Raw genomic sequence first — 23,337 nt, 5'->3', positions numbered from 1 at the left:
TCTCAAATCCCTGACTTGTTTCACTTCTTTTTTTTTTTTTTTTAAATCTGTGTGAGATCAGTGTGGATTGACCCGAGCGGTGACGGGCAGCTTGTCACTCCAGGGGCAGAGAAACAACAGACCCCAAGCCCCCTTCCCCCCCTCCCCCGCCTCTCTCTCTCGCTTACGTAAGACCACAACCATTACATAAGTCCTCTGTGGCTCCGATAGAGAGAGAGAGAGAGAGAGAGAGAGAGAGAGAGAATCCTCCAAATCCTATACATCATTAAAGGGATCTCAGGAGGCCCCCGTGTTTTAAGAGCAGCAGAAAAGACGCCGCTTTATGCAGATGACAGATGGCTTTTCCTACATCAATGACAAAGCAAGGTTTAGCATCTGTTATTGTGATGGAGAGAGAGAGAGAGAGAGAGAGAGAGAGAAACACAGGCATATATAGAGGGAGAAACAACAGCTGTTGTCGGGTAAAAACCTCACATCTCTAAAATGCCAACTTTTCAGGCACTATACGAAAAACTGCCTAACCCTTTTGAGATTATCTAATTGGTTTGGAAAAGGTTTCATAAACCCAATTTTCTCAAACCATAGAGGAGCATGTCATTTTTCAATTGGAGTTAAAATATGAAAATTATTGGTAGCTTGGTGGTCTAAGGCGCATACCATATAACCAGAATGTCCTGGGTTAGAATCCAGGCCAGGACCTTTATTGCATGTCATCTCTCTCTAACCCAATCATTCTTCAATAAAAAACCAATAGACTGACATAATGGTGTCTTGTCATTCAATGTAACATCTGTGATATCTATGCTGGCCATATGAGAGGAATTTATTATCCACTTATAATTTTCTGGAATTGTGAATACAGAGCATAATGCTGGAACTTTCCCCTAAAACTGCCTGACAGTTGCTTGGGTAATTGTTTAATAGAATAAATATGACTGATATACATAATATATGTTTTCAAAAACCAATAGTTTATACTTCAAACGTTAAGATGATAAATTATCTGGTTTGAAATCAATCTATACTATAAGTAACATCTGTAATTAGCAACTTTATGTCAATCCATATGTAAGTAATCTATACTCTTTCCTATACTTCCCACTCACAGTCTAATTAACATCTGCTGAACTGCTGCCTGCATATGTTTACATAAGCCCCGCTATTTAGATCCTATTTTTATGTTTTTGCTGTATTATTTTCCTGCTTTATGCCAACACGCTTGCTGCTGCGGCAGCCCAATATTCCCCATGCGGATCATTAAAGTTTCATCTTATCTTAAAACATGTACACAACAAATACATAATCACCAATATCTCTAATAATGTATAACAGTTCCAAAATGTAGAACATGTAGCCGTTCATTCAAAAGCCAGTAAGGGCATATCGGACATTGCAGTAACAATTGTGGGTATTTCTGATTATGCTTTTGTGTCTGCATACTCATGAGTGTTCAGTTGCTCTCTCGCTCTCTCTCTCTTTCTCTCTCACACACACACACACACACACACACACACACACACACACAGAGAGCATGTCAGCCTTGCGGTGGCTGCCCTAATCCTAAACATGGCAGTTTAATGCGTCCCAAAGTAAGCGCAGTGCCGAGGCTCAGGCCCCTGACAAAGTGCCATTCTGACAGTGTCATTCAGGTTCAGTGTCTAATGCAAACTGTCTATACTTCATGCATTTAGTCTCTTTTAGACTTCAGCCGCTTAAGAGGGGAACAGTTAGCACGCTATTTACACGGCACCGGGTACGAGGGCGAAATATGATGTAAGTTTAAAATGTTCGACCCTGTGGCCCTGTGCCTGCTAGTGGTTAACAGTGTAATGCATACAAACACATGCAAGTACACACACACACACATACACACACACACACACACGCAAACGGCAGCATGTGGTTGCATTTATTTTCTGCCACAAGTGCTTAAAAGCAAGTGGGTGGTATTACCTAACACGTCGGACATTCGTCTGCATAAAAAAGTGTAGAAATTAGAGAAAACGAGTTGGAAGCACGAAGAGAGTTTCGCTCCTTATTTACAACATTTTCCCGTAAATCACTCAAAAATCACCCCCCCCCAAAAAAAATAAACATCAATCGTGAGTAAACGCAAAGTAGACCCGTGTGCATATCGGCCCGCACCAGAAATCGTGCAGATGTAAAAAAAAGAAAAAAGAAAAAAAAAAAAATAAGGAAAACAGATCTGTGGGAACTAAAAGGAATGATTTTCGTTTACAGGGTAATGAGTGAAGGAGAGGCAAAATGAAAAACGGGAAGGACCGGAGAAGAGACGGTGGAAGAAAAAAAAAAAAAAAAAAAAGGATCGAGCCGTACAGGTTGAGCCGCCTATTCCTCTATAAACTGTTACTTTGAGCGTCTGGAGCCTCGGGCCACAATTAGCACCAGAGGTGGCTCGGCGAGGGGGGCGGGGGGGGGGGGGGGGGGGGTGGGAGGGTTCGAGCTAGCCCACCCTTGAGCTACCGTAGCTGGGCAACTCACCTCCTGCGCTGCCCTGCTTGTTAGTTGCAACGCAATGTGTCTATCTTCAGAGAAATAACTGATCTGTGATTCCGCTCTCACTCATCCATAAAGTGATTGGATTGGACTAATTTGATGAGGATTTTCTCCCAGTTTTCACTTTCACAGAGGGTAAAAAAAAAAAAAAAGGCCCAACAAAACGAGCAAAAAGAAGCACCAGCCGTTCATACCCCTAACCCAGTGGTTCTCAACGTGGGGTCCGGGGACCACGAGGGGTCCTTGAGGGCATTCCAGGCGGTCCCCAGCAAATTGATTGAATTGTTAAACTTCATTATTTTGTCATTTTAGAACGACTGTTTTGATCAGAGTTTCACTGTTATCTCTCTACCTACAGTACAGATAGTCATGGAATTCTGGACAAAATCATATCTGACAATAAAAATATTCTCAGATCTCATCAAATGGGGGTCCGTGGCCCTAATGTGGACTAAATTAGGGGTCCTTGATATGAAAAAGGTTGAGAACCACTACCCTAACCCTACTCTCTCCAACCGGCCTAACTGCACTTTCACTCTTCCCATCCCTTGCCAGTGAAAACCCAGCAGATAACCCTATTAGATGGAGACGTGGTTATGGTTTCTCTGCGCCCCCCCGTGGGACTCGTCCCTCAATCAATCACCCTCCTCCACCGTAACGACAAGTTCACCACGGCGACAGGCTTTTAACGAGTGCCCGCCAGGAATAGGCTTCCTCTCTCTCTCTCTCTCTCTCTCTCTCTGCGTCAGAAAAAAAAAAAAAAAAAAGCTCCGGCGTTCCCGTCTCCAAGGAGCTGTTCCCTCCCACCCGGGGGAGACGTCACGTTCATGGAAACGCGTCTATTTCCGACTCGGAGCGCCGGGGCGGAGGGATATCGGGAGGATGAAAAGCACGAGAGAGAGAGAGAGAGAGAGAGAGAGAGATAGGGGGGTGTATAAATCACATGGTGCGGGAAGACGGGGTCAACGGCGGCTCAACAGGCGGAGTGTGTGTGAATCTGAGAAGGAGAGAGGTGGGGGGATTTCAAAGAGATGAAACGCCAGAGAGGTAGAGAGAGAGAGGTAGAGAGAGAGAGAGAGAGAGAGAGAGAGAGAGAGAGAGAGTGATTCTCTCTGTGTGGAAGTGTGTGCAGGCCCTGTATGCGTATCGATCTGAGGGGGAAACGGATGACGACAGGAGCTGCATTTTGTCAGGGAAGGACAGAAAAACTGGCTGGCTGGTTGTGTGTGTGGCGTGCACGTATGTGTGTGTGTGTGTGTGTGTGTGTGCATACGTGTGCTAGTTCCCAGCTAAAGGTTACATGGTAATACTGGCATTTAATCAGTGAGCCAGCAAACGTGGGCAGCAAGAAATCAGAGTGTGACCTGTGTTGACCTGGGACATAGGAGAGGAGCAGAGACCTAGCAGGTGCCTTGCCACAAAGTGATCCTCTGCTGTATGGAGACCATAAATCAGCCGAGTAAATCTTATCATTCGGACTAAATAAATAGAAAGCGGGAAGTTCCTCCGAAGCGTGATTTGATTTGTTTAGTCTGTATTGCAGTGTAGCGTGCCGCCGTTCCCCCCCCCCCCCCCCGGGCTCGGGTGATTTATGCCGGTGTGCTATACTCAGTTAAGCACGCCGTTTGTTTTAATGTTTTATTATCTGCAAGCAGGAAGAAGACCGAGCCACGAGGAAGGAAAAGGTCAGACAGAAGCCTCGGCGACTGGAAAAGCCTCTGGGCGTCCGCTCAGACGAAGAGAAACTTTCATCTTTGTTACTTTGGTAACAAAGTGCGTAAACACACTGGTTTCCCAGCCGGCCGCCGTCTGGTACGCGGTTTGGAAAGATGAAGAAGACGTGGGGAACAAGAGCGCAGGGGTGGGGGGCGGGGGGGCAGAGGTAACGGATCACCCATCTCTGCTTGGGGGGGGGGGTAACAATTTTCTGATCGGGAAGCATTTCACGTCACCGAAGGCGAAATACCTGCCGTGACATCACTGACGGAGGTGTGGTCAGAAGTGCAACGGTTTCCTGCTCTGATGTTGAAGTGAAGTACAGGATTAATGCTATTTACTGTATAGTAGCCATGTAACCATGTTTACAGCTCAAAAGCAGAAGCAGAAAAAAAAAGGGAAAAATTTAAAGGGTCAATAGAATTTGTGGATGTAAACAAATAGATTTTATGTTCGTAAACAAGAACAAGAAAAAGTCCTGGGGGCATTTCACTAAGTAGGGTCACCAAGTTAGCTATACTGGATATATTGGATTTGAATATGTAACACTAAAATTCAATATTAGTGATGACAATCACTAAACAAGACAAGACAATATAATCATGGGTACTCATGGATAGTTATCCATGTCATTATAAAAATCTGATTTCATTATTAGGGACCCAAACAGTTGATCTTTTAAAAAGCACTTCTTAACCATTTAATGGGGGTCAAAATGATGTTTTCAAAGACACTTACTAACCATAAGTCAAATAAACATCACTTGCAACTTTATAATAGCCACCCAAAAAATGTTTGTTAATGTTTTAAAAATAATTTGTTAATCATTAACAATACTTAATATAGCAATTCATTTTTCTACAAATAACGAACTGTTAATAAATAGTTAACGTAATCAGAAGCCACTGTTATCATCACTAATCTGTTCCATAATTATTGATCAAATAAATTAGACAAAATGAATTATCTCATAGTTAACAATAAAACAATACTTAACTAATGTTAAAGAATGAGAAGTTACTGTTCATTAAGGTTGGTTATTATAGTGTTACCTTTACTTTACTTTAAGTGCATGCTTGAGAAATGTATGCAAATCAACTCAAATCGGAGGCACAAAAGAAGACCACGAGTGGGAAGTCATCTCAGAAGAGATGTGCTTGGGCTGAGTTATTCCCATACATTGCACCCATGCGATTGTCTGCTCGGCTTTAGAGGAGACAGCACGTGACTCCGAGCCTGCTGCTTAATTACAAACACATTTGCGGAGGTGGAATGCTTGTAAAGGGAAGGCTGGTGAGCCAGTCAGTGGAAACAAAGAGGAGGAAAAAGACAGAGAGAATAAAGACAATCCTTTTGATGTTGTCTTTTTGGGCTGGTTAATGAATGTGTTTTGCTCCGTATTTGTTTGCACTATAAAATCTGCAGACACAAGCTTCCTATTCCTGCACATCTGATACAGCATAATGTTGATGAATACACAAACATGGCTAAAGGGCAAAGCTGATGCTGGTAGCTGGAAGAAAGAAGAGAGGGAAATGATGTATTCACTGGCTTAGCGATTGGCCGACTAATTCTCTGATGGTTGATTGACTGACCAATGAACCGAGACCTTATTGATAGCTGATTTGGGTGACTGGGTGATTCATTACTCATAAAAAGCCGCTTCATACATAGCTCATCGCTTAACCTGGGATTACTGCTGCTAGAACAAATACCATACCTCCTCTTCACCTACGTTTCGGGGAGACTGTCATGCAAAACCTCCTCCAACACCTGCTGTTCAAACACATACATCATTACAGGCAAACAAGACAATAATAGATACAGTATATTGAGTTATTGTGTGTAGATCAGTGAGAACAAAATGCGATTGAATCAATTTAATCTGTTTTGAATTGAGACAGGAACACTAAAAAATGTGGGAAAAAGCCCAAAAAAGATAATAAAGAGACAATAAAAAGTCCACATAGGCTTTATACTGTAAGGTTAATGTACATCTCTAATTAGATACATGCTTGTACACAATGGCTTGCATGCAAAATGGCTCCATACACACCCAAATCACACTATGAGTGGTAATAGGGAAAAAGATAGTGAAGATAAAGTGTAGTGTCGTTGGTATGACTTTCTCATCCTGCTCAGAACTGAATAGGTTTGATGGGCTCACAGCGAATGAAATCACACACACACACACACACACACACACACACAGGCAGGTATTGTCTTGGTCCGTCACTCGTTGCTGTGTTAATAATTCCCAGTGTTAATGCGCTGCTGCCATGGAGCTCCTTTTCCACGCAGTGCTACAGCTGAGCCCCTGCCTCCCTCTGCTGCTGCTCTGCACTGGGGGAAAGGAGATGACTCGTGCGTGTGTGTGTGTGTGTGTGTGTGTGTGTGTGTGTGTGCGTGCGCGTGACACCACTGTGCATACAGTACCAAATGCTCATATGAGCGACGCAGCAGACTAGAGTGAGACAGGGGAGAAAGATTGTGACAATGAAGGCGCTGACGACAAAAAACGATGATTAATGGGTGATGATGAGGGTGATTTGGTGTGTGTGTGTACGCGTGCAAAGCCAATACCGCACTGCACACGGAACTGTGCGTGTGTGTTCACTAGCTGTCACTAGTGAACACGCATGCACGGTTATGGTACTGACAGCGTGCCAAACCACAGTCCCAGAGCAGAAAGAACAGGCCGAGAAAAGAAGAGCGGAGCTGCCAAAGTGTTGCCGGTGAAGAGGACATGGCTGTTTTAGTAACCGTGCTTTTAATACGAGGCATCTGTAGCCTCCGACCCCTGAAACAGTCGGACCCTTTGCACCTTAATGCCTGACTGACTATCCAAATTGCGTGTGTGATGCCATGTGTTTCAGCCATTTATTCACCCGGGGTAGATGGACTCAGAAGTACTTGTTCTTTTGCAGCGGAGCAGTCACACACACACACACACACAGTCTTGAGCTACTGGAAATGAAGAGCAGCTGGAGGGTTAAATGCGTGTCACTCATTCACTTTCTCAACCCAGAGAAATAACTGACACTCTCAAAACCAGCATATTCAGAAATGTTCACAAATCCTTCTAGCGATGGCGCCGACTCGCTAGAATGTAAACAACAATTTCAAAATGTCATTACAAAGTGCAAATAATAAAAATTTGGATGGAGAGTTTGTGAATTCTCATTTGTGATCACTGCAGCAGAATAACATGGAGCTGATATCAAGATTCATTTTTCTGACCCACGATACATTTTTGTATTGCGATATATTGAATTTCGATATATCATCCCATCCCTATTCAGAATAAGTTAACAGATAAAACATCTTATTGTGAAGGTTAACAGATAAAGAGCAGTGTGGTATGTTAGGCCCAATAAAACAGAATGGAATTTAGCTTGCATAGCCAAGGCTCCTCTTCTAAAAACAATAGCTGCTATGACTATGACCTTCGCAAATAGCAGCATTTCAGCATTTTCACAGCAGGAGACATTTCTCCTCCTGCCAGACCGAACGCATGTCATTAAAGAATGGATATCAGGATCATAATTTGCATTCTGAGTATGAACATTTGGCAGCTGGATCTGTGCCGATCTCGATACTACAGATACTATCGGTGCACCTAGAGTCAAGTGCCTTGCCAAAGGGCACATCAGCTGAAATTATAGGGAGTTTTCCATCACATCATTTTTTCCTTATTGTCATTTTTTCCTTATTGTGATTTGATCTAGCTGACTTTTTAGAGAAGGGTATTAAGACCCAATTTCCTACATGAATTTAAGATTTCTTCTTTTCCTCTAACTTAATACAATATTTTTAAACGTAGGTGATGTAGATTTTGATATATGGGATGTTGTATCTGAGATTATGTTTATGCTTATACATGTATGTTTGATATTTTTGAAGTATGGCTTTTGTACTACTGTTTTTTTCTCTGTGTATCTGTTTTCTACGTACTTTATTGAATTGTTAATTATGTTTTGGATGTTTATCACCCTGGGCGGTTTGGATGGTTAACCCCACCTGCCATCATAGAGCTTGTCAGCCTATGGGATGTGCATGATGTATAAATATGGGTGTGGTTTCCATTTTTCAAACAGTTTGACCTGACGAAGATCCAAGTAGGATCGAAATGTTGTCACGATTAAACTTTTGTGGCATGGAGCAAGTGTGCAGGCAGTTACTCCTTCTTTCATTGACAGTTTTCCATCACTACCTCACTTCAATCAATTCAACGGCAACAATCCTCCTTCCAACCAACAGGAAGATTACATGTGCCCTCTCCTTCACATCTGCCCTCTCCACACTGTATGCACTATCCTCTCTATACCATTATCGTCTGCAGAGCTCCATAAGCCCCCCCAACCCCCCCCCAACACACACACACATTGTTCACACGCGAATAGCCTGCACTCCAATCGTATATATGACATCCGCGTCCACATAAGCAGATGGGCTTGTTGCTAATCCCATCAAACACACCACCATTAATGTTCCTTTTATTCTCTGGCCTAACATGATCCTCCAGAGCCTTTACATTCCCTCGCCGCTCCAAAACATGACATCACTCTGCAGACTCCAGCGTGTGTGTGTGTGTGTGAGTGGGTGGAGATAATATGGTAAATATTGGACTTTTGGACCCACAGTTTCACTTAGATTATGCTGCATGAGCTGTTTGGAGGAATCTGATGGTCATTTTAGGCTTTTTTTTCTGGAGCTGTATAAAAATTCAATGGGTTTTTGACTGACATGGGAGAAGATAATGACTGAATTTTCATTTTGTGGGCAAACTATTCCTTGAAGGTTAGTTATAGAGCAGTGATTCTCAACCTTTTTCATATACAGGACCCCTAATTTAGTCCACATTAGAGCCACGGACCCCCATTTGATGAGATTTTGTCTCTCAGACCCAAATCTGAAGATATCTTTTATTGTTAGATATGATTTTGTCCAGAATTCCATGACTATCTGTACTGTAGAGAGATAACAGTGAAACTATGATCAAAACAGTCATTCTTCTACATTCTCTAATTGTGTTAACTTCTTGTAAATTAAATAATGCTGAAGTTTAATAATTCATCAATTTGCTGGGGACCCCCTGGAACCCCCTCAAGGACCCCTGGTGGCCCCCGGACCCCACGTTGAGAACCACTGTTATAGAGGATGTGAGAGTTAGGGTAAGGTGTTCAGGAATGCTGTGTCTTCAAGTATAGCAAGTATAGTTATACAAGTATGTGTGTGTGTGTATGTCTGTGTATGTGTGTGTGTGTGTGTGTGGCTGGGGGTGATAGTGTGACATAATCCTCACTTACTGGCCCAAAACCGCTGATATCTACACCACCCCAGTGGCAACGGCACCGTGATGGAAGCGCACTCCCAGAATTGGTCGATTTAGAGCATGAAAAAAACGTTGCGGGTGTACAGACCGAAAATAAAGTTGGAGAGGAGGAGAGGAGTCAAGAAGAGGAGGAGGAGGAGGAGGAGGAGGAGGAGGAGGAGGAGAGGAGGAGATGGTGAGAGGAGAGAGAGTGTGGGAGAAAGGGCAGTCGCATTTCGGCTCTTTCATAATCTCTCTCGACAGATTCTTCATAAATTCTGTCGCTGTATAATGTGCTGCCGGCTGCAAAAGAGGAGGGGTGAGCTGCCGTAGAAGTTCAGACGCTGTGGAAAAATCATCGCTGAGCGGAGGGAGGAGCTCCACAGGATTTAAACATTTTAATGAAAGTGAAGAAAGCGACAACAGTAAACATGTCGTATATTCCCCTACGAATGATGCAGTCCTCTGTACCAACCAGTAACAAATATGTCACCTTGTTTTGATCTGTAGCTGTAGCACTTTGTATTTAATCGTCTAATTCAATAAGACAACACCCATATTAATGTTTGAATTCATAATAATAATGAACTAGAGGGGCACTCGGAGAGCGCAGACCTCCGCCAAGGTTCCGGATCCGCTCCCAAATTTAATGGGTTCTTCCTTGGCCCACGCTACACCCTTCCACGAAGTTTCATGAAAATCCGGCCAATAGTTTTTCTGTAATCCTGCTAACAGTCAAACAAACAAACAAACAAACGGCACCGAAAACATAACCTCCTTGGTGGAGGTAAAAATGCCATAAAATGTATAATCGATAAATGCTGCATGTATTACACTGTGCAGAATACATACAGAACGACTAAAGTGCACATCAAACATTAACATGGGTGCTGACTTATTGAATTTGACAATTAAATACAAAGTAATTGGTTTAAAACAGTATTTCTACCTATTTTAAAATCCCACGCTTTTATTTTGAAGGCTAAACGGCCAAAACCGGAAGTCTTGTTTCTGCTAATTTGAGCTAGTCTTACCTATCCAGGCCTGGTGGCCAAAGTGACATATTTTGAAATAACAGCTAGAGTCAGCTAAATAATGCTGACAATTTCGGTCTTTTCAAGTCAATTTGGGATCTGCTGGCTTCAAGAGACTTGGTTTATCCTGGGACAGCTGCATGGAGCCATTCTGTGGTTATTTTCTGTTTTTTTTTTTTACGTCTGAAGTATGGTCTGAAGACAGGTCTCCGGCGACTGCAGTTGTTTTGGAGAAAGCTGCATTGTATTTCTTCCATGGATCTCCGGGACTGTTTTATGGACTAAGAAACTTTACCCGATTTTCTACTGGCACGGGGGTGAGTAGATAATGACTGAATTTCTACTCACCCCCATGACAACTATTCCTTTAAGACAATCAGCATCATTTTGAGAATGAACGCAGCGTTGAGATGCATCATTTCCCCGAGTTTCATCACAATTCCATCAGTCTGAGATATCGTGTTTGACAGATGGAAACAATAAAAACATTTCAGCGGCTTAAAACCTGAATGCAAATGGGAATGCTGAGCGATAATCCTCCTACCCCCCCTGTGTGTGCAGTCTTTCCATGAAAAGAGCCAAACCAGAAGGGAAAGTGCCGCTTCCTCCTTCAAGCAGTAAGATATCACGAGCGTAGTAAGAGATTTGGCCGGCGGGAAGCGATGCTATCATCCTCAAACTGGCTGCTGTCCCCCCCCGTGAGCGAGACTATGGATCGGCCTCCTTCCATTTGTTTGTTTGCTCGGCCCAGGGGGGAGGGGGTGATACGTTGTACATTTGTTCATCCACGTTGTCACCTGCGATATCTCAGACGCCGCTGATAAGATTTCGTCGAAAAACCCGGGGGGGAATGATGCATCTCACCGCCGCTTCTCGAAATGACACACCGATGGCGCTGCAAGTACAGGTCAAAACGAGGTATTTGTAACCGATTGGACCGTATCATTCGCAAGGGGGACGACATGTCTGCTGTTCTTTACCAGGCTGATCCGAGAAAGGTGGGAGGGAGAGAGATATGAGAGGAAATCAGAGACTCCGTGGACTAGCCTGAACACTTAAAACACTGCTGGGCTTTTTGAACTTCTCAACACCATCTGTAAAATCTGCAAAAGTGCGCCGCGCAAATCTCCGCGGCGGGAAAGACTTCTACTCCGCTCTGTATCCCCGGTGTCCTTTCCCCTTCTTCCCCCCCCCCCTCCTGAACCCTCTGACTTTGGCCTGTCAGCTCCGGCTCTTTTGTTTCCACCGGGGGAGATTTCTGAAATGTAAACATCCCCCGTGGCGCCGAGGAATGCGGAGCGGCACGCCGAGGCCGGAGCGGCAGCCAAAAGCGCTGTTGCAAGGCCTCTGGTATGCCAACAGCTGGCACCGCGCGCAGCCGCTGGCACCGAGCGAGCGATGGGGGGATGCAGAGAGAGAGAGAGAGAGAGGGAGAGAGGGCGGGGGGGGGGGTTGGCGGGGTCGGCCGCGTCCAGGTATGAAGCGGACGGCGGCGTGCGCAGGGAAAGATGTGGAAAGGTGCACCGCTGAAATATGCATATGGTGTGTCGTGTGTGTGTGAGTGTGAGTGTGTTATTTTCTATCTCCCTCTTCCTTCCCCTAAAACACACACACACAACTGCCTGAACACACACACACACACACACAAAATCCACTGGCAGGTGATACGGTTCACTGGTTGCCATGGCAGCGGGGGAGGAGGGGGGGGGGGGTCTATTCCCACCAGCAAAAAATTTGCTGATTTGCCCGAGCAGCAGAATGGTCCTACAGACTGTACCTCCATCACACACACACACACACACACACACACACACGCACACACTATATACATACACACACCTATAGACACTGATACAAAGACTTTGACTATGTTGCTGCCCCTGCAACAATTCGTTTGTGTTGGCTGCTAATAGAGGCTGTAAGGGTGCCTGGTATGTCAGTAATGCATTCTTGTTTTACCAAAGATTTTAGGGAAAATGTAAGGGGAAATAGCCATTTTGTTCATCACTAGCCTCTTTGTTAAAGGGGAATTCTGCTCATTTGTTATACATCATTGTTGTATTTTATATATACAGTATTATATGGTATAATAAGTGTGTGGAGCAGCTCCAGATTTGATATCTTAAAGGTCCAATTTATAATAATGGTATGGCGCCCCCTGTTGAAACACTGTCACCCCACTACAGGCTTCTCTGAAACAGTGGTTCAGTGCACTGAAGGTATTTTTTCAGTCTGATTCAGCCTGATTATTATTATATTAACTCCTCAAAGCCATGTGAATATACCCAAAATTTAGATGTTTTCAATGGTAATAATTTTCACTTCTTGTGACAACAGTGATTACAGAGAATTGTTCATGTCCACAAATATTGGCTGGGCTGTCTTAGAACTAGATCAAAAGTGACATTGCACACTGAATGAGGTGCTGACTGCTTTGAATACAGAGCACAGTGACTTTTATTTATCGCAAAAGTCACAGCAAGTACAGAGCAGTGTGTGGCTTATTGACTCTTTAAGTGGTATTCCCCTTCAATGACTCAATTGATTGAATGATTTATCCCACTGTGTGCAACTACATGCAAACAGCATCATCTACTAGCCGTGTGTTCACCTTTCTGACAATGGGGCGAAAAAACATACATTCGAAAGTGATTCTTCAGAGGACTGTGTGCCTATTGTCGCCGGCTACAGATTAAAGTCACGGGGGACATTCGGCTTCTTGGTAATTTTCCTCAGAGGATTACACACTGACAAGAAAAATCTCCAAAAATTCAATAGGTTTTGGATCTCTAGGGTCGGCGTAAGGGAGAGACCTCGGGGTGAATTCAATTTAACAGAGGGAGAGAAGTCCCGCAGGGCTCCATACCAGGTCATCTATTTTTTTACCCGGTGAGACGGCTCCTAAAACACAGCTTCAGTCAATTAACATTGATTTTCCTCTAAGCAGGAAAAAAACACCATTACAGAGGGACTACCGCTGGTGCGTGCCTGTGTGTGTAGTGTGTATATTTGAATTTGTGTGTGCGGGTGTGTATTTGCGCGAGTGTCCGGAGGGTGATTTATTGGCATTGATCATCAACCGAATCCCCGGGTTGGGTTTTGCACGATGGGTGATCAGTAATCTTTCCAATTCCGTAACCTTGGAAGTGTCTTCACGGAGAGTATCCGGTCACCCTTTGGACATTCGTCACTTCTGTCATTCATCAGTCAAATCGGCTGCTGACACCGACCACTGGCACTCGAAGACAGTAATTAACCGTGACATGTCGATAAATGTCACAGGGTATACAATCAACTCAGAATCTAATTTTAATTTCATGTCACTGCAGGTGGATCTGGAGTTATTGATAGAAAGAGATGGCCCAGTTGCGATAGGTTCTCATGTGGAACCCCCACATAAGAACTCGTGTCGTCGGCGAAACGGCGGTGTGTGCCTGTATCTGTGGAGTCTTTCACAGCTCTCTTATTATTTTGTGCTTTTGTATAATTGTGGAGCTCCTCATATGTTTTCAGGTACCCAATAAACATTGATATTTTTGCATTACTGGTGGCTCCCTACCCCATTTTGAATATGCTTTCCCTCCGGAGCGCCTTACCTATTGCTGTAGAACTGCTGTGTTGGCAATAAATGGGTAACAAAACCCTCCATAACAGTGACATGCACTGCGTTTTAAAATTCAGCTAACACTGAATCACGAGTTACTTCACATCCATGGAGTAGGACTGCGGCACTAACATGGTTGTCACTGAAAACTGGATGTACCTGTGGAGGTAGTAGCTAACCATGTACTGTACAACCTAATACACACACACACACACATACACAGCCACACACACACACGGTCGCTAAATATTTAACTGACACATTCACACTTCTTGTGCCGTATGGCCGAGCTCAGCAAAAGGTGAAACAGAGAGTGAAGCTCAAAACGGGGGTTCTGCTAAAATCTTAATCTCAGGACCATAAATAAGCAAGCACACTGCGGCACATAAAACACACACACACACACACACACACACCTCAGAGACGCTGATGCAGTCCGACACCTTGCGTGTAGTTTGCCTTGCCATCACTGTGCTGAGTAATATGACATTTAAGCCCTAATCTCCATATGTGTGCGGGGTTGTATGTGTGTGTGTGTGTGTGTGTGTGTGTGTGTGTGTGTGGGTGTGTGTGTGTGGGTCCCTACGCAGAGGAAAAGTCAGTGCAGTGGCAGACTATGCATTATATTACACCATTATGCAAAGTGAGTGTGGTTTGTCTTCTTACCACACACAGGCGATGGAGAGGGGGCATAGCAGCAGGTTACAAATTCAAACACACACACACACACACACACACACACACACACACACACATTACACATTACACATTACATTCAACAACATGTTACCATTATTCAAACTGATATCGCACTACTTTTCGTAAGCCTGGAATTTTATCTGGGTGGAGTGCAGTTGAGATATTGAACATCATTTGATTTGACATAGATTTGGCAAAACTGTTGCATACCTTCTATCTTTTTTTTTTAAATGTTTAACCCCAAAACAGTTCTTTTACCACCACACAAGCAAAGATCATCATTCAAAGATCATGAATATGTGGATAAAGTTCACATTTTGTTATTTTTGGTCCATGTTCAGTACAACCAAAGTATCTAAGTCCTGGTAGAGATAATCCATGATGCAGCCTAACAAATAAAAAATAAGTTAATTTTATCATTTATGACACAAATGAATATTCAAAGCTGCGGTGGCCTGTTGAAATAAATAAACAAGCTAAATCTCTTCTCAATTTGCTCTTACAGTATGAAAAATACAAGTTTGGCTTATTAATATTTGACTCAATTACTCACTATTTCCACATCATGAACAATCAGCCCATAAACCACCATCACTCCCCTTCCACCATAGTTCCAATGAGGAAACGAGCCCAAGAAATCAAATCTCATACAGTAACTCTGTATTTTATAGTACACCAGAGCTCCACAATGCATAACGTCATTCATTTTTGTATCACCAATTTTGGTTCCACCCTCAAGGGTTAACGTAGGAGGGGTACAGCCTTGATTATAAAAGACAAAATCAGCTAATTTTATCCTCCTCGATAATGTGCTTCTCTTTTCCTGTCCCAGACTTCCGATTATTTCCTGCTGGTGGGATTTCTTAACAGGAAATGATGCGATATGAAGTGACAGAGACCGCCCCCACCCCCCCCACAAACACACAAGCGCACAACACACACACACACACACATACACACACCCTCCCAGCTGGCCTGCAGTCCCTGACATGCCTAGTGAGCTTTCTTGGAGTGACAGATGGGCCGCGGGCAAGGAGGGGATGGTTTGGTAAACACACTCATACTATCAGACGCTCATGCACGCACACACACACACACACACACGCATACACAAATACACACATTCTCGTGGGGACAAACACATGTAATCATGCACACACTAGCACACGAGCCCCCTTTCCCTGCATGGAGCTAGGCATCGTGTCCCTGCTCCCGCCTTCTCTCCCCACCATAGTTCCCATTGAGGATTGGATCCCCAGGGCTCCACATACACACATACAGGGGGATACATGACCTGCCTGCCTTTCAAAACCTGTTTGTTCTCCTGCCCAGGCAAGCACCACCAGGCAGATAGCAGCAGCAGCAACTAGCCTGCATCAGGGCTGGAACATAATGACAAAATACATCAGATTGCAGATGGGTTTTTTTTTTGTTTTTTTTTGTTTTTACAGAATATGGCATGAAATAAATTCTCCATCTGCTTTTAAAAAATACAGTATGTTAGGGTTAGATTGATGTTTCAGTTTGTTGATATAGGACTGATGATTGATATTGGCCCTTTATTAAAAATCAGATCTGCCCTTTATTAAAAATCAGTGTGGTCCACCTCTGATATGATGGATATGATGTTCGATTGATTACATATTTATTGTAGAATTGATCAACACTACACTGGTTGTCTATGGGAAGCCTTAACCTGAATTGGCTCTAATGCAACATTCTGATCGGATTCCAAACAAGTATCCATGACTATGTTTTATTATTATGATCCTTGGATTCAATGGAGAGTTTTAGTGTCCCATGATGGTCTAAATGCTGTTTCAGAAGCTTTCCCACTCTGACAAGAATAACATTGTGTGGGAAAACACTGAACACTTGCTATTTTTTCAGAACGTTTTGGCACAAAAGTGGTCAAAATTAAAAATACTGAATATTGGCACCAAATCATGGCTTTCGGCAGCTTCAAATCCCAAAATAATATCAGCCTTCCAAGACCCATATCACTCGAACTCCCATACATTCTAAAAATACGCGGGGGTGTAATGCTAAACGCTTAAAAATACTCTTTTTCAGCAATGTGTGACTGGATGTGTGGGCGAGAGGTTCGGCACAGCACCGGAATTCCGTGTTTTTTCCATCTGCTAAAAAAACCCCCCAAAAAACAAAAAAAAACGGAATCATCCAGAGAGATTTCAGCCGCCAATATTGCGATCTGGTTTGATTTCCAATTAATCGAGAGAGCGGAGGGGGGGGGGGAGAACCGGAGCGGAGAGGAGCGTAACCCTTCGAATTACATTTCATTTGTGTAATTACGGTGTAATTAGGCCGTAACAGAGCATAATGTATGGTTAATTATGATTTGTTAGACAGAGACCGTAGCCTGAAGTGTTCCTGATAAGCGAGGTCAGGAGGGGAAGACACTCGACTGTCTCTTGGCTTAAGATATCCGACTCGATCTCTGGTCTTGTTTATGACAGAGCGGGAGAGAGACGGGACTAGATGTGAGTGAGTGAGCGGGGAAAATAACAGGCAGAGGTTATTGCGATCACGGCGCACACACACACACACGCACACACACACACACTCACACACAAACAAACAAACACACACATTCTAATGAGGTAGAGGCCCCCTGTTTGCGGCGCACAAGCAGAGAGGAGAAAGTCGACAATTGTAAACACGATTATCTCTAATCCAACACACCACACTGTCATAATGCATAATCACGGCTGAGCGTGTGTGTGTGTGTGTGCATGTGCATGTGTGTGCTGGTGTTTGACCCCAGAAGGATTTTATAATTTTATTTTATTTTTTTTTACATTTTATGAAAAATGACAAAAATGAGAAAAAAAAAATGCATCCCAGCCAAAAACAGGCTTGTGCGACAAAATCCTTGGTTTGTGGAATGTCACATTTTTGTGTGTGTGTGTGTGTGTGTGTGGATGCGTGCACAGTTGTTTGTGTTATGTATGCTGGTGTCTGTGTTCAGGCATGTGTGTGTGTGTGTGTGTGCTGGTGTGTAAGTTTGTGTATGCATGGATTTCTTTACGCATCGGTGGCTGTTTGAGCAGGTTTGTGTGTGTGTGTTCTCATTTGTGTGTGCATGTGTTTGTGTGCACAGGTTGGTGTGTGTGTGTCATCTGCTGTGTGTTTATTGCGCGCGGCGAGATGAGAGGACGGAGTAAGTGTCATTGATCCAACCAATTACAGGTTTGAAGAGACAGCCGCGGCCATAGGAATACATAATATTTCTTTTGACAGAACAGAACAGAAGGGAGACTCTTCTTCTTCTGTGGCCACTGCTTTGTACGCTAAGACCTCGGCTTCAATTTATCCCAAGCCACTAAATGTTGTCAATTCTACTATCCACATGGGCAGGTGATCAATAATATTCTATTCAAAAAAATTATTTTAGCTGCTAAATATTTTGTCTCCATCTTCATCGGTGTGGTGTTTCTGCACTGCACTTCCCAGAGATCACCTGTCAATCAAACCGTGTGGGCGGGACTGTGACGTCTTTTTACCTTGGATTTTTCTGTTGATGCAGTTTGAGTTTCTGTGATAGAGAGTGGCAAAATAGCCATTTATTTATATGGATTATTACTTTAAAGAAAAAGCTAGTTCTGTCTGTTCTGACTGAGACAGGTTTACAGTTGAAGTTGGAGTATTAGTTGGTCCGAGGATGAGAAAAAATGTACCCAATGTGAGTCCTGGGAAAAAGAGATTTCTGAAATACTTATGAATTATGAAGATCTTCACAGTCATTACAGTGGCAAGTGTAGTGTGGAAGAAAAACAAGAAAAAAAATAGGATCACAAAATGGAATAATAATCCACATCTTACATCCAGATACACAATGATTTTGACTTGCAAGCTCCTTTAATGTACTAGATCAGTGGTTCTCAACGTGGGGTCCGGGGACCACCAGGGGTCCTTGAGGGGGTTCCAGGGGGTTCCCAGGCAAATTGATGAATTGTTAAACTTTATTTCAGCATTATTTCATTTATAAGAAGTTAACACAATCAGTTCTGATCATAGTTTCTCTGTTATCTCTCTACCTACAATACAGATAGTCATGGAATTCTGGACAAAATCATATCTAACAATAAAAATATTCTCAGATTTGGGTCTGAGAGACAAAATCCCATCAAATGGGGGTCTGTGGCTCTGATGTGGACTAAATTAGGGTCCTTGATATGAAAAAGGTTGAGAATCACTGTACTAGATGATTGGAGGATCATTGCTTTAGATTGGTAGATAAAGATAGGGTGCAGAGGTTTGGAGGTATCACTCCCCTCAACAATGCAAAACACTCACTAAGAACTTAAATATGTATGGGAAATATGTACTGTCCGTGTCTCATTTGCACTATACCTTTATCCTCTTTCTTTCCTGAAAAGGGCATTAACTCAATTCAGCTCCGTTCAGTTCCATTCAAGTCAGCCGCTCACTCGAGGGAAACCGCGCAGACCCCAGCTGGCCCCCCGCGTTATTTTTGGGAGTTCTTCTCTGTCACGTGTCCCAGCTCCATTGTCGCATCGTGGCGGCGGAGCTGTCAAGCGTCCCGCCGCTAAAAATAGGAACCGAGGCTATTTCCCCCCCAAACCCGTCGCTGTGGAAGAAGCATCTAGAGCCCACTCCAGCCCAACATCTTAATCTCTCCTTCCCCTGTATTCCTTCCCTCTCGTGCAAAGATTCAGGTGGAATACCAGGAGACTGAAAAAAATTGTCACGATTAAACCTTCTTCTCTTCAGTTTTTTTGTTCTTATTTTTCTTGAAAACAGGGGAAAGTCTTGCAGAAGGGGTGAAATAATCAGACTTTTTTTCAATGCAATTTAGCTTGAAACACGTGATATCTTATACACAATTGGCAATCGTCCTTATTTCACGATACTGTCATTTGTTTTGAGACAAATCTTGCGAGAAGTTAAACTGCAGCGAGCCAAATCGATTATCTAACCCACTCTGGCGGACTGTTTCACTTGTTTTGAGAAGAATAAGACTTTAACGCCCAATGCAAGATTAAATATCTTATTAAGATGGACATAAGATATAACGTGCATACGCATGTGTGTGTGTGTGTGTGTGCATGCATGAGCGTGTCAGCACATCCCTGCCTGCGCATGTCATCTCAGCATGCATTTGTATCAGTGTGTGTGTGTGTGTGTGTGTGTGTGTGAGACTGTGTGCGTCTGGAGCATCCGCCTTGTGTATTCGTTTGGCTTTTTCGTGTGCGATGAGAATGCTCTGTGACTTGAAATTGAACTGATAATTGCATCAAAAAAAAAAAAAAAAAAAAAAAAAAAGACACAGAGAGAGAGAGAGAGAGAGAGAGAGAGAGAGACAGAAAAGAAAAAGAAAAAGCTAGAGACGGCGAGCGCTCCGGGGGGGGGAGAGAGAACTAAACAGATGATAATGGGGTGACAGAGTGAGAGAGAGAGAGAGAGAGAGAGAGAGAGAGCGAGTGAGCCGTGAGGAGCACATTGTGAAGGCCCCTTTTAGCGCAGGAAGGCAGGAATAATCCCTATTAAGGTAATTAGTGTTTCAGGAGACAAAGCGTGATTAAACAGAAACAGGCTATAAACTATTTGCTGTCTAAATATAACTCGTCCATATGAATTCAGTCGGAGGACCGGGAGACTGAGAGGAATCAGCGTCTGCAGAATCCACCATCTCCTCATCCCCAAAACTGCAGGAAGGAGGAATGTGTGCGTGTGCGTATGTGTGTATATGTGTGTGTGTGTGTGTGTGTGTGTGTGTGAGATGGGGGCGGTGTGTTTACAATGAGATCAAGAGAATGCTTGGCAGGACGTCAGCCTTGTAAAGCCCCAGGATTCCACATGGAAAACACTCACACACTCCGCGCCACGGGGAAAACACACATGCCGTCAGAAACGCACACCGACGCGCACACACACGCACACACACACACACACACACACACACACACGCCTGCAGAGAAAACAAACATACAGCATGAGAGGTTTTGGTACACACTGAAGCGACACACACACATATATACACGCACACGCAGCCAAGCAGCAATAATGTTCGCAGCACACTGTCTCAAGGAGAGCAGAAAGGATTTCTACCTGGGAGAAGTTTGTGTTTTACCTCCACTTTTCATCTCTACGTCAACATCGCTCTCTCCGTTTCTCTCTCTATCTACCCCCTCCTCACCGGCGGGAGTGCTGTTCATTTTTCATCTTCAGTTCGTCTCCCGTGTAGTAGCCATCCCTTCTGAGACTGGATAGTGTGTGTGTGTGTGTGTGTGTGTGTGTGTTTGTGGGTCTCCTTGTATTGGACACAAGACATTCTGGATTGATTTACTATGTGGAAAAAGGCAGAAAATCTAATAATTTTGCCTTGGTTTCTGTCATGTTAATTGTGGTTAACCTGGTATCACCCCCTACATACAACAGCAGTCTTTTTAGTGTGCAACCCAAATTTACCCCCCCCCCCCCCCACACACACACACACACGTTTATATAACTATACTTGTGAGGACTACATTCAATCCTTAACCCCTAACTTTCACTACTACATGCCTAACCTTAAACTAAACCTAATCCAAATTAGAACCTTAGTCTTAACCCTAAAATAGCCCTTTAAAGAAGTGAGAAGCGGCAAAATGTAATAATATAAGTATAGAAATACAAGGACACATGCCCATTAATGTAACGGAAGACAAACCTAGCAACTTTCAGAGGCTCAGCTCGGCCAACCTGGCAACAAGTCTGTTTGGGTTAGTTAGATCTATTACTCGTACTTGGCAAACCAAATCTACTCGGTCTGCATGGCATTACAGTGTCTACCTCGAGCTACTGGAATTCTCATAAATATTCAATACTGGGGCAGCCTTTAGGGCGATGTGTGGCTGAGTGGCATTCTCCTGCCAAGTCAGAGTTATCAACACACAAAAGCAGAGAGCTTGATTGTATAATGACAACAGAAGTGGTCCAGTACGCTTCCATGGGGCACACCACAGGTAAATGCCCACTGACCACTGGCCCATTTACAAAAAGTCTTCCCAAGTGCCTTTAACTTTGTTTAAGGTGATTCAATGATCAACTGTGTCAAACGTCTTTTGGAACAGAACCATTCCACACAATTTGCCTTCATCAATCCCCTTCCTTAATCAGGAAATCAGCATCAGGTGTTCATGAACAACTTCCCCAATGATTTTTGAGATAATGCTAAAAATCAGCACCGGCCTGCAGTTGCTAGGTTCAGTCCCTCTGCACTTTCTTGTCTAGAGGAATAACTTCAGCATGTTTAAAACCAGTTAGTACTATGTCTTGATCCCAGGACAGATTTAGGACGTGGGTACCACCGAGTCTCTCAGGTCTTAACCACTCTTACCTGGTTCAGTGCAGTTTTGGATTCCGGGGTCGGAGAAGAGGTTCGACTCGTTGTCGTAGACTTCCTGCAGGAGGTGGCGGCTCTCCCACCTCGCCTCCTCCTCCACCACCATGGAGCTGGACACATCGTATCCTAGGAAAGAGAAAGAGAGAGAGAGAGGCAGAGAGAACACGGAATGGTTAGGGGGGCTGCACAAAGTATCGGAGACTCCACTGCACGTCAAACCACCAGGCAAACCGTCAATGGCAGCTCCGTCCCAGGGGAGTTGGCTCGGTGAAAGATATTGATTGCATCACGTAGGATCCAAGGAAGAAAAGAACCTAGGACTTGGGGTTTATATAAGGAACGTAAGGGACTTTAACAATCCACACTCTAAAAAGAGAGATGAAATAACAAATTGTGTAATCTCTGCATGTATTAAAGATTTATCAAAAATTAGTGCTGAAATATTTTTCACACACATCTTTTATCTACACATTCACCCACTGTCAGCTTACAGTAGGCTAATGCCAAGTCAAGGTAATGAACTGACCGCACCATGAAATGTCTTGGCCACCATAAGAATCTCACACAGGCCAGCAGAATGGCTGTTCTCACTTCTTTACTTAGCTTGGTCAGCATCAGTGATTCCAATCTATGCTCACAGACACCAGGACCCATCTGTATTTGCTGGTTGATTTATGGTCTGGTTTCAATTAAAAGTGTAACAGGAAAAAAAGACATTTTGTAGCTACTGAGGTTTGCTAATAAAGGTTGTTAGAACATTGAAACAACTTTTAAAGCAGTGGTTCTCAATGTGGGGTCCGGGGACCACCAGGGGTCCTTGAGGGGGTTCCAGGGGGTCCCCAGCAAATTGATGAAATGTTAAACTTCAATACAGATGAGTCAGGGAATTCTGGACAAAATCATATCTAACAATAAAAATATTCTCAGATTTGGGTCAGAGAGACAAAATCTCATCAAATGGGGGTCCGTGGCTCTAATGTGGACTAACTTAGGGGTCTTTGCTATGAAAAAGGTTGAGAATCTTTGTTTTAAAGAATAGCAGGTAACTTACAACCTTCGTTGACAAAACATTTACAGATCTTGA

General features: G+C 43.6%; 1 protein-coding gene across 1 annotated transcript in view; it reads right to left on the bottom strand.

Moving 5' to 3' along the window:
• Nucleotides 1-22,379, bottom strand: part of LOC139667679 (sodium/potassium/calcium exchanger 3-like) — a gene marked incomplete at its 5' end in the record, with an annotated part of 44,658 nt that extends 22,279 nt beyond the window's left edge. Inside the window, one exon of the mRNA XM_071547168.1 lies at nt 22,248-22,379. Coding sequence (XP_071403269.1) covers nt 22,248-22,379 — 132 coding nt within the window. The remainder of the gene's footprint in view (nt 1-22,247) is intronic.
• Nucleotides 22,380-23,337: the final 958 nt, after the last annotated feature.

Source organism: Centroberyx affinis, unplaced genomic scaffold (genome assembly GCF_046629955.1).
Source record: "Centroberyx affinis isolate AG114_WGS23_722 - 3 ecotype Tasmania unplaced genomic scaffold, CSIRO-AGI_Caff_v1 ptg005696l_1, whole genome shotgun sequence".
Lineage (NCBI taxonomy): Eukaryota > Metazoa > Chordata > Actinopteri > Beryciformes > Berycidae > Centroberyx > Centroberyx affinis.
This window is presented reverse-complemented; position numbering and strand designations above follow the sequence as displayed.